The 12,969-nt window shown below is 39.3% G+C and overlaps 1 protein-coding gene across 4 annotated transcripts in view; it reads right to left on the reverse strand.

The window, feature by feature from the left end:
* CADPS2 (calcium dependent secretion activator 2) overlaps positions 1-12,969 on the reverse strand; it is a 527,120-nt gene that overhangs the window by 61,420 nt on the left and 452,731 nt on the right. For 2 of the 4 annotated variants that reach the window (XM_066362567.1, XM_066362569.1), the window contains 4 exons: positions 8,817-8,972; positions 7,062-7,209; positions 6,340-6,354; positions 1,071-1,145 (listed from right to left, as the gene is read on the reverse strand). In XM_066362567.1, coding sequence (XP_066218664.1) covers positions 1,071-1,145; positions 6,340-6,354; positions 7,062-7,209; positions 8,817-8,972 — 394 coding nt within the window. The remainder of the gene's footprint in view (positions 1-1,070; positions 1,146-6,339; positions 6,355-7,061; positions 7,210-8,816; positions 8,973-12,969) is intronic. The other 2 variants (XM_066362568.1, XM_066362570.1) reach the window with 1 other exon arrangement.

Here is a 12,969-nt window from a genome sequence, read left to right on the forward strand (position 1 = left end):
TGTGCCTCAAGCCGTAAACTGAGGAGCCATCTTTCATGTTTTCCTTTCTCTCTGCACAACCAGCCCCTTGTCTCAGTCTGTTCCAGCTGCTATCACAGAATACCATAGGTTGCGTGCCTTATAAACAACAGAAATTTATTTCTCACAGACTGTAGGCTGGGAATTCTATAATCAAGGTACCAACAGACTTGCTCTGTGGTGAGGACGCCCTTCCTGGTTCACTGATGATGTCTTTGGCTGTGTGTTCATGTGGCAGGAGGGACTAGGGAGCTCTGTGGAGTGTGTTTTATAAGGACGCTAACTGGGGTTAACCTCATGAACTAATCACCTACCAAAACCATTACATTGGAGATTATTAGGTTTTAATATATGATTTGGGGGAGGTGCACAAATATTTAGTCTATAGCATCCCTGTCCACTGAACATTTTAAATGTCTTTGTATTAGTCCAGCAGGGACAAATGTTAACAGCTGTCTTACTACTTCCTGTCTAGGATGTTTGCTGCAGGCAATCAAATAAGTCTTCTTATGAAGCAAATATGATGAATTCCCTACCCATACTCCTTGCCTCTCCAATCCTCTCATGACTTCCTCTTGCCAGTTGGGCTTTTAGGGACAGAACTGGAAATCTTCAGCATATAGTTAAAAGCCAGAGGTGTAAAAGTCATGGGAATTTGTGGAATGAGTTCAGAAAAAAAGTAATGATGCAAACCCAAGGAAAACCACAACACACAGGCTATATTCAAGAACTGAACTACTCACGTTGGCCCTGGACGGAAGACAAATAGTGTGAGAACATGAATGTGAAACAATAAAGCATCATGGAAGACAGAGTTGTTTTTAAAAGGATAACAACTGCAAGTAAAGCCAAAATTAATTATAAACAAAACATCCAAACTGCTGACAAGGAGTGTTCATATTTTCTTATAACTTTTCTTTTAATATGAACTTCTCTTGCATCTACTTTTTAAAACTATTTCTCAATTAGGTATTCAGAAATGTTAAGACGTATCTCTAAAATTTTAATTTAAAAATTTAAATTTAAAAGGGTAAAAAAAAACAATACATTACCTTTGAAACTAGCAGTGAAATGATTTCTTTTACAGTGTTGTCAATCAAATCGTCTATTTTTGAATGGTACTGTTGCTAGATATGAAAAGACAAAGGTGCATTTTATTAGTTGATGTGGACATAAAACTTTTGTCTTAAGTCATCAGTGCTTTAAAACTACTAGTTATGACATATCAGATTTATTTAAACTGATCATTTTGAACACTGGAAGGACAAAACCTTGAAAATGATCTCCCCAAGCAACACTTTTTCCATTGTTGTTTGGAAATTTTCCCATGTGCACTGTTGAGTTAAGCAGCTAATGGGGTTATTATATAGATGAATTCGGTTCTCCTTCTCATTCAGGCGCAGGAATGTGAAGGATACTTTTTGTCTCCTCCTCTATAATTAAGGTGGCCGTGTATTTTTCTAAAGGGTTGGTTTAGCTGGAGAAGCAAAAAGACTAGAAAAAGATTTAATTAATACAGCATTTCATGTCTGACAACTCTCATTCATAAGTTATTTTAAATGTGCTCTAGAAACAGAATGAGCCCCCAATTGTCCACTCTAAAAGGACGTTTTTGTCAGTGCACAGAGCAGCGGTTTATACAATGCTTACAATATGCTTCAGCAAGGGCAAAATTAAAATTTCATCAACAAAGGTGAATAATAGATGGTAACAAATTAATAGGCCATAAAAGGTATAATGAAAAGCACTCACTCCCATCGTTTTATTACTGTTTCCTCATGAAAAGGTGCCTAAGTAAATGCAAAAAAAAAAAAAAAAAAAAAAGAGAGAGAGAGAGCGGTATTTAAAATAAACCTGAAAGACTCTCTCTCTCTCTTTTTTTTGCTTTCTTTAGAGAATACTAGAGAGTTCCATTCTTAAATTAGCAGGAGCGTCAGCTTCTACAGCGGCGTATGAAGGCATATTCATGGAAACAGTCATTCTTCCTTTAGAAACATTTATCTGACAGCTGATTGTCCCCAATAGCCACTTCATGGAAAATGTGACTTGTAAAGACTAACCCTATCTTGATGGTTCAAGGCTTCTTGGAACAGCTAACATAATGCCTAGAGTAAAAGTACTCAGGTCAGGATAAACATTAAACCAACTTAACAGCTTCTGGTAGAATGGTTTCCTAAGATGTAAGTTTTTGAAAGCTATTTTTTTTCTTCTCAAAACATGTCTCAAAGTTTCCACACAGAACAAAACATCAACTGAGATCTGCTTTGGAATACACAAAAATGACTCCTCCCCACAGGCTCTCCAACAGTCACAAGTGGTTATCGACCTACATAAATAATAAAGGAAGGAAGTATAATTTTGGAGCATGTGAATTATTTTCTTTTTCTGCCTGGGTGTTAGAGTGTGTTTGTATGTGTGTGTGTGTGTGTGTGTGTGTGTGTGTGTGTGTGTAGGTTGACACATAAAAGTGGGAATTCTTAGGCATCTACTTTACCCAGGAAAGTGAAGTACTAAGTATCCTCACAGCCTGATTCCCAAACTTGTGCTCCCCAGAGGACAAATGGAACAGAAACATAGGGGTGGCTTTCTATTAAATTATGCTGACACTTTTGCTTTTAAAACAGCTTGAAGAGAAGCAAAAGGGGAGAAAATAAAGCAAAAAAAAAAAAAAGGTAGAGGAGAAAGAGCCTGGAAAAGCTGGTCAGTGCTTAAAAAGTCTGGAAGCCCCCCACAGACACAGGTACAAAAAGCCACCCCCAGTTGAATGTCCTGATCTCACGGGCTGGGAAGGAGTTCATGCAAATGAGCTCTGCCCCCAGTTCTACCTCTCTGTCACTCTCTCCTCACTTTCTTCTCTCTCCTAATTTCTGTCTATACAGCAGGGGGAAGGAGATACCAGACTGAGGCTCCTTTTGAGGTAGGAGAGGAAAGGGAGACAGCAGGTGGGCTCCCAGCTTCTCACTTCCCTTTTACACAGGACGTGCTATGGCCTTGCAGGGACGCGGGTACCCAGACTTCCAAACAATTCCCTTGTCTTAAATACGCTTATTCTCAATGTTTATCACTATTTGCCATAAATTTCATTTTTTAACGCCAAAGTAAACAACAAATGTCATTAAAAGGCTATTAGACGCCATTGAATATACAATAGTAAAGTTTCTATATGTTAAAGCTTTAGGTAGGACTGATTTTGGCAATTCTTTGTCAATTTGTTTTCCTTTTTTTTTAATGAGAGCTGGGGAGAAAGTGAGACTGACTCCTGCATGCACCTGGACCGGGATCCACCCGGCAACCCCGTCTGGGGCCAATGCTCCAGTCAACCAAGCTATTCTCAGTGCCTGAGGCCGATGCTCAGACCAATTGAGCCACTGGCTGCAGGAGGCTAAAGGGAGAGAAGGGGAGGAAGAAAAGCAGACAGTCACCTCTCATGTGTGCTATGACAAGAATAATTCTTAAAATCAAGAGAGAAGCCACAAAACAGGTCCATTTTTATTGAAAGGCAGGGAAAGCCACAGACTCTGGGAGCCATAAAATTCTCATATCATCACACACTTTTAGCCTATTTGATTCTTGATCTAGCCAGAAGCAGAAAAGGGGAGGAGGACGGGGGAGAGGGAGAGAAAGTTAGAAAGAAAGGAAGAAAAGTATATACCTTCAATGTGCTACTTAAGGGGCAAACGCAACAGGACACCTTTTGTTTGGTTTGTATAAGATTTTGCTATTATAAATGTATCTGTCCATTCTGAATGACACTAATATTAAGTGGGAATGCTTCTGGGATTCTGGGATCTATTCTAGCAGCCCAGCTGGCACAAGCGTTCTAGGAGCATTATGGGTGGGAATGGGGAGGTGGCCTCCATTTTCATACCGTATGCATAAATTCTGTAAAGAGACCTTCTCTTGGGATGGATTTTAAACATATTGGATTGCTAGTTCTGGAAATGGAAGTATTTTACTGTAATTGAGAACAAGTCCCCTACAAGTAGCCCCCTTACCACCCCAGCACCCAGTGGTCCCATTAACGTGCTTTCATCCTCAATGGATGGGCCATGGGATGCAGTGGCTCTGAGGGTGGATGGCTGCCTAAGGCCCATGCAGTCGTCTGCGTTACTGCAGGGATAGATAGATAATAAGGATTTTAAACACTGGAGGTTCTGTGATCTCAACATCTGTCCCCATGGGACTGGCCTGAGCTGGCTGACTCACTGTACACAACTGTCACATGAGCAGATCACTCATTCACTAATCACTCCATTAAACAGTCATGGACTGGGGCTGATCATGTTTGAATCACTATGTGACACAGAAGGAAACAGAATCATAACTCAGGAGCCTGGCAGGGGCTGCCTTTTGGGTAAAGAGTTGGGAAGGTTTTATCCCTTGACAATGAGAATAATTTATTGGAGATTGTGCAGAGACAATTCCCTTATAATCCAGAAAATAGATCTCTTCTTGGTTTACCTATTCAGTACGTATATTTTACCAGGTTCCAAATTGTATAATGAGCTAGTATTTTCAACAGCCTTAAAAGCATGTAATGTATTTACTAAGTTGCAACAATTCCATAACTTATCTCAGGCACATACAGAGTAGTGGGAAAGCCTGTATAATTATGTGAGCATATTTACTGGAGATTAAAAGCAAAGTATGACATCCTTCCTTTGCATTGAAATTCTTGTTTTCCACTTTTCCGGATAGCTAATGGGTTTTACACCTGCACATTGTGAACTATATTAATTGTGTGAAAGTTGCGGGGAATTAATTGTCTCTGGTGAGAAGGTACAGGTGCAGGCATAATGAACAGTAGCAGATTACTCTTCAAAAACGACCCACCTATTAATGTAAAGAATCGTTTGACAATGCACCCATGTTTTGTTGTGTGTGTCCCTGTCTTTCTTTATTAAGAACTGGAGTTGCCTTTGACAGGGAGGATTTTTAAAGCAGTGACCACAAATCAGTCTGTTCATCCCACAAATATTTACTAAGTGTCTATTTTACCTCTGGTACTGTCGTGATGCTAAACTAAGAACAAATGGGAAAGCCCAGTGGTCCTGGGAAGAGGTAAGAGGGTTCTATAAACCTGATGAGAAATGGATGGGCTTATTATAAAGAGACATAAGACAATATTCTTGAGCAGACAATCAAAGGCTTCCATCTAGGTACTGAGAAACATGAGGAGGTGAAGATGAGGCATTGACATACAAACTAGCTGCCTGTGTTCAGATAATTGGAGAGAATAAATCATGTTGTAAATGATGAGAGAATAATTTCTGAACACTCTATAACTCTTACATATCAGTTACATAATAAGTAGGATCATGTGCTATGGTGTTAGAAGTGCATCTTTTACCCCTGTGTTTCCCAAAGAATGAAATATGTGTATATACACAAACATTATGGTCAAATAGCTAATGCCTCTATCTGGGTTAAATAAGCCTGCAGTTCACAAATAGTGGGCCTGCTCATCTTCTTTCACAGTTATCTGAGCCCTTCTGCAGAGAGAATTGTTAGCCTAGTACAGAGTTGAGTTTGACTCTCAGGGGTCAACTGTAAGACTGGTAAATTTAATATAACCATACAGCACAAAAACATTTTGACTTACAAATATGTATAATCTCGTCAATCCTGTATGCATAAGGGTTTTCAAACCATGTTCCTCTAAGGTTCTGTGTGGGAGCTCAAGAAAGCCTTGTGTGGGGCTGGGGAAGGCTATGACACAGGCCTGCCTCCTTCCTCCTTGCTGATGGCCCCACCCTATGCTGTGAGTGGGAGGAAGATAGTGTCACTGGCGGGCATGAACCTCACTGAAATCCACAACTGGGTTCCTCTGTCGGAAGTGACATTCACAGTGTCTTTTTGGCCCCTGACTTTAGGGGTTACCTTGATAATGCTCTATGTCATTTAAAGTCCCACACGCTAAATCTACCTAGTATTAAAGAATATACCAGATAAATGTATTTTGAAAATGTCAATAATCATTCTGTTTCTGAATTTACTTAGAACTTAGCTTAAAGGAGACAGGATTCATTTGGTTTTACATAATTTCATCTTTAAAAATTGGAGAATAGTTTGTAGATTCCACAGTCTCACAGGAAGAAACAAACCACCTGCTTGACATTACTTAAGGTGTAAGTATTTACAGGTTCCCACGTGTCTTTGGCCTATTGCTATATAATCGAAAGCTCTTGGCATTTAACCTACAAACAGAAACCAAACACCTGAAAATGGAATTATTTTAATTTGAAAACACAAAAATTAAAAAAAGTACATTTATGAAAATAATAATTCAAATAATATGGTTTTAAAAAAAAAGAGACTTACCCATTGACTACCAAACTGGATCATGACATGGGAAAAAAAAAGACGATGAAGGAGAACATAGGAAAGAGTAAAAAAAAAAATGATGAGAAATAACAATGGAAAAGAGGCAACAAAATGTCAACTTAAATAGATAATCTAAAAAAAACATCCATTTTTTCACCCAATCACGACCCTCAACAAAAACAAATTATGGGATAAAATCATCTCTTTCTGAACACACAAACAAAATAGAAATAAAGCTGAAACAATGGGATATGTATTGAAAAGAATAATGCCTAATTTTCAATTATATTTCCAACTTGGTCTTTAAAAAATAGAAACTTTTATGTAAATAAACAATTCCCTACGCTATTTTCTGAGGCTTGTATTTTGGATGCAAACTCTCTATATGCTAGATTTGCATAAACAAAGCGGGCAGCTTTCTCATTTGCTTATGAAAAGCAAACTTCATATAAATACATAACACCTAAGTTGCTAAAAAGTATACCTGATATTCCATGGCCACTTGCAAAATTTTAGGCAGTCTTCATATATAAAAAAGAAACTGACAGAAGCAAAGGATAAAGGGCATTCTGTATTCTAGGGAAGAAAAGACCAAACAGTTGTGCTGGAGAACTTGGTCCTGTTTTTAATTTAATCAAGTGAATGACTTCTGGAGACAAACTCGTCCTCTGCCAGGACACCCGTGTCGCATTTCCCTAGGTGCCACCCTAGCCACTTACCTCCTGTCCTCCATCCAGGGCACAGAGTTTGGTGCTTTGCTTTTTGGCATCAACTAATACGTTAAACATGGTGCACATGGAAGCTGGGATGCGCAAGTCAGTGGTTTTGTTTGCCTTTTGCAGCTTGAGTTCAAATGCAGTTCTTGTTCTGGTCATTAAAATATGAATTCAGAGTAAGAAAGTCTGCCATATGTCCGACCTGTTTTTGTAAGAGTGAAATCAACACTACGGGATGCTAATTTAAAACATGCAAATAAGGTGTGTGGCAGGGCTTGGGAGCTGGGGGTGGGATGCTCTCATATGAAAGAGTGGGCTGTGATCATTTATATTACACATAACTTTTTCAGTCGCTCAGACACTGTCTTTACCCACATAAAGCTATTTGCTAGCACAAGTGGATCATTTTAATGGAAAAACCTCATAGCTTCACTTAGCTGCCTGAATTGGTATCCAAGCAGAAAGATCACTTGCTTGTCTGCATCACAGCAGAACAAATCCTCCATGTGGTTTATTAACAATTTTTTTTTTAAAAAGTACAAGTCTGGAAAACTCTAACACAGCGGTTCTCAACCTGTGGGTCGCGACCCCGGCAGGGGGTCAAACGACCAAAATACAGGGGTCGCCTAAAGCCATCGGAAATACATATTTTTGAAATAGATATTTTATTTAAAAATGTATTGTATAATAAATGTGTATTTTCCGATGGCTTTAGGCGACCCCTGTGTTTTGGTCGTTCGACCCCCGCCGGGGTCGCGACCCACAGGTTGAGAACCACTGCTCTAACACATCATAATTGATGAACAACAGTATGGAATGTGTAATTCTCCTACATCACTTAGGTTCTCTTTCAAATACCTGAAGTTGCAGTTAGAGTTTTAAAAGAAACTGTGTAACAGGAAATTTGGAATTTGTATTGATAAGTATCTGAAGAATACCTATTGACTTCAGACATCAAAACCACAGATGAGGAACATTTTTTTTTTTTTACATAAAAACATTAAATGATCAAACCCATGGCCTTGCCTTGGAAAGCTATCATTATTCTAATGACTTGATTTTTCTTGCTTTAATAAAGACCTCAAGATTATTCAGTTGCTCCCACCAGCATCTGCTATTCCAACCGTGTTGCTCTACCTTGTTCTTGTTCGTGTCATGAACCTGGGCAATGAAAAGCCACTGCTCGGTTAATCAGGATGTAATGCTGATTTTGTAAGTACTATTAAAACATGAAAGCACACTTGGGAGAATCCAAAGCCACATAACTTATTTCTGGTTAAGTTTTGAAGAGTGTGCTTGGATACCGGAAACTCATCTGATGGGGAGAGAATACCAGGAAACACAGGGACGGCACTGATCATAATTAGAACTTGCCGTACCATTGCACGGCACGCAGACAGTGCATCATGCATAAAGTACTGAACAGACCTTTTCCATATGTCTTAGGAACTGCTGCCTTGGGGATTTTAAACATAGTATTCCCAGAGAGGGAACAATAAACACAACAATAATGCTTAACGTAGTATGGGCGCTGCTGATGGAAGCAATGGCGAAGAGAGCTAAAAACAACAACAACTCATCGGGCCATGAACTATATGGGTCCCCAGAATTTTGGTCAGAGAACCCAATGTCCATTAAACTTAGGAACAGTAGTACACATTGAAACCTTTCTTGGGACAATGATGTAACAGGTGTTTGGTGAAAAATGGTATTTTGGGTGCTGGCGTATTAAGCAGCAACTTGAAAATACATGTCTACCTTTTGACACAGGCCTCTATCATATCACTGGCCATGAGCTTAAGTCTTTGCTCTAAGTGGTGGGCAAATTCTTGTTCTGGCCAGTGTAGGTCAAGGACAAACATTTGCAGTGCATCAAGTTTCCAAAAAAGGTCTTCAGATGTTGCTGAGCCATTGCTAGAAGAGAAAGGGAAAATGAAGATCGTGAGCTTCCACTGCCAGCTCTGTGGATAGCCAATACATTGCTTTTTTGTTCTCCTGTCAACTACCATCAGTGCGAAACCACCACAGAAAATCTCTAATGATCAGTATTTTCTTTGTTCAACTTCCTAATATTTTATTTTCACTTCTTTTTTTAACTTAATTTTTTATTTTTCAGTTTTTTTAGCAAGAGGCAGACAGACAGACAGGAAGAGAGAGAGATGAGAACCACCAACTCATAATTTAATTGTTCATTGATTGTTCTCATATGTGCCTTGACTGGGGGGCTCAAGCCGAGCAGGCAGCTCCTTGATCAAGCCAGTGACCTTGGGCTTCATATCAGTGACCTTTGAGCTCAAGCCTAGTGACCATGGGCTCATGTCGATAATCCCATGCTCCAGTTGGCGATCCTGTGCTCTAGCTGGTGAGCCCGTGCTCAAGCCAGCGACCTCTGGGTTTTGAACCTGGGACCTAAGCATCCCAGGTCAATGCTCTATCCACTGTTCCACCACCAGTTAGGCTTCACTTCTTAATGAATAAGGCAAGGCAAGAAGAACAAAACAGAAATAAATACCATCGTAAGGTTTCATAAAAAGGGGTAAAATGGATAAGGATGCTCTTGTAAGGAGATCAAACTGTGTACGTAGAATGTTTTAAATGTTCTTGACTAAGCTCTAGGATAAAAATCAGAGATACAGGGGATCAGGGAAAGCGCAGGTACTCCAGTACTTTCAGCCTTTTGTGTAGTGCATTTTCACCAATGAAATAAAAGTTGGTTTTGCATCTCATTTGCATAATCAAACTTTTTACTTGTTGTTTGCTTTTCTGATGTTCTTGTTTAATAAAAGAAATCAAATGTTTCTTTTTTTTATTACTTCATATTCATTTTGAAATACCCCCTAATTTCTGTGAGCAGTATATAAATATCCCCTTCTAGAAATTCATAGAAGTACATTTTATGCAAGGAAATCCATATACAGCAATGACTAGGTTTACTCTTCCACTCATGGCTCTGTGCTTCTGTCCTCATGATGGACAGCTTGTCTGTCTACAGGTATGCAGCACACAGAGCCCTTAACCCTCACAATTACAGCTCAAGTGGAACAGGTACTGGAAATTAAATAACATGTTGTGGAGAGAATCAAATCTTACGTCTATTTTGAAATGCTCTGTGCCTTTCCTAGCTTATAATTAACCCTAATAGGACAAGGAATGGTCTAACACAGAAAGGACATTCAGGAGCTTTCCAGTTGGAGTAAAATCATGTATTTCAGGTCCTTACCTCTCTCTAGCTGCTGAGCCAAGCTATACTATGCATTCACTACTACGGTAAAATTATATTTTCACTCCAGGTATGGAGGTAATTTGTCCCGTAGTATATATAATATTGGGACAAAGGATAATACTATTACTTTCCATTATGCACATATATCGTACAGCAGGGAAACATATATAGAAAGTAAAATATTCCTGCATTAAAACATATTGACACTTGACTGTAAAAGAGAACAAAAGGGGGGAAAGTTGAGGTATGATTCATTTCACCTTAACTTTCCAACAATTACTTAATGTACATTAATCTAAAATTTCTATTTTTGGTTTGTAAATAGAAAAATATTTAAATATAATAAACCTATTCATCATAAGGGAATGGTGGAAACCTTTCATAAAAAATAAAATTATTTTAAATGTCACATTATTTAGATAACCATATCTTAATTACCAAGCTAGCTTAAAAAATCACTTCCTGTTCTGGCTAATTAAAGGCTTGTCTCTGCTCCCTCACCTCTCTAACCCGCCCCCACCTCCCAAGCCTACCTCAGCATCCCAGCCCCATCACCAGAATGCCCTCCTCCTGCCAGTCTGCCCATAGTTCCTCCTGATCTCCTTGTCTAGCCATATGTCTTCAGAGTTAAATTCTCAGGGGACCACTCACAGCAAAGCCCTGAACCGACCCAGATCACTTTATTTACTAAATGTCTCCTAACTTTTAGTGCACCCAAAGTGCTGGCAAACAGAAGAACCAGAACACCAAATGCTGATATTGCTGTGAAAAATATTTGGGGAAAAATCCCACTATATATATTTCTCCTTTTGCCATCTATATAATAAAAACAAGAGGAAAAAATGACCAAGCAAAACCCCCCCTTCCCTTTATATCCATAGTGTAATATTTGGTAGCTTAGACTAGAGGACCTATGTTTTAAGAGTAATTCAATATAACTGGCAAGGAAGCAAATCTATTTCTTGTAATTTTTTTTTACTTAGGGAAATATTAGTAGCTATTTGAAACACGTATGCATTCTTTAACAGCATAATAAAACAGCAACAGCAAAATCATAAAACAAAATTTCAAATAATAAAGGTAGGAGTCTATTAAAAATGAACTTTCTTATAGTATGTAACAATTAAATCTTTATAGAGAATATGGGTATATGTTTCTTCTGTTCATTAATCCTATGGTATGATTCTGAACAATAAATGTGCTTAATTGGAAATGTAATTAAGACAAGAAGTATTTGTTATAATTAAATAGATAGATGGAAAAGTGTAAATAGGTTTGCTCTATAACCTGCTATTTTTAAAGAATATTTTCATTCTAAAATTATTTCTAATGAGTCGCTTCTTCCTAAAAGTATTCTTAACAGATTAAACAATTTAGATGTGAATAATAGACTCAGATAATTCCTAATAATGCCAGCAGGAAACTTATCCTATGGGCATTCACTTTTAGAGCTTAAAAAAAATAAACCCTCAGAATGAAGATTTATTTACAAGAAGATATTGGAAAAGAACCTCTTAAGGTGGTTTATACATTAGTAGATATGAGCCCTGGACAGTTAGCTCAGTGGTAGAGCATTGGGCTGGCATGTGTATGTACCAGGTTTGATACCTGGTCAGGGCACACAGGAGAAGAGACCATCTGCTTCTCCACCCCCACCCCCACCATCTCTCTCTCTCCCCATCTTGCAGCCATAGCTCAATTGGTTCGAGTGAGCCTTGGATGTTGGCTCTGTGACCTCCACCTTAGGCGCTAAAAAAATGGCTCTATTACTGAGCAATGAAGCAACAACCCCAGATGGGCAGAGCATCACCCCCTAATGGGCTTGCCTGGTAAATCCTGGTCGGGATGCATGCAGGAGTCTGTCTTTCTCCCTCTACTTCCTTTACTCCTCATTAAATATATATATTAGTAGAAAGGGATATAATATTTTCAAACCCATGAATACTCTAATATCACTAATCTTCACTTAATCAGTAGTTGTATATATATATATATTTTGTATATTTCTGAAGCTGGAAACGGGGAGAGACAGTCAGACAGACACCCGCATGCGCCCGACCGGGATCCACCCGGCACGCCCACCAGGGGGCGACGCTCTGCCCACCAGGGCGCGATGCTCTGCCCCTCCGGGGCATCGCTCTGTTGTGACCAGAGCCACTCTAGTGCTTGGGGCAGGGGCCAAGGAGCCATCCCCAGCGCCCGGGCCATCTTTGCTCCAATGGAGCCTTGCTGCGGGAGGGGAAGAGAGAGACAGAGAGGAAGGAGAGGGCGAGGGGTGGAGAAGCAGATGGGCGCTTCTCCTGTGTGCCCTGGCTGGGAATCGAACCCGGGACTTCTGCATGCCAGGCCGACGCTCTACCACTGAGCCAACCGGCCAGGGCCAGTAGTTGTATATTTAATTCCTTAAACATGTGAAATGGAAATGTTTTTGCTATTTAATGCTTTCTAGCAAAAATTTAAGTGCAAGGACATCACAACATTATGAGTAACCGTGACACTTTGACAAAGAGCCTAATGTTGATTGTGTTGGCAAGATAATAAACATAAATTACTAAATGTAAAACATATTTATTATTTGCTCAGAATGATGAAAGAACAAGCACTTAATCTACAGAGTGATAATTTGTCATGATCGCTTTGCTGAGATGCAGGTCACTTTACAAAGGGCCTCCCAAGAATGAGATTCAG

Source organism: Saccopteryx leptura, chromosome 2, assembly GCF_036850995.1.
Source record: "Saccopteryx leptura isolate mSacLep1 chromosome 2, mSacLep1_pri_phased_curated, whole genome shotgun sequence".
Taxonomy (NCBI): domain Eukaryota; kingdom Metazoa; phylum Chordata; class Mammalia; order Chiroptera; family Emballonuridae; genus Saccopteryx; species Saccopteryx leptura.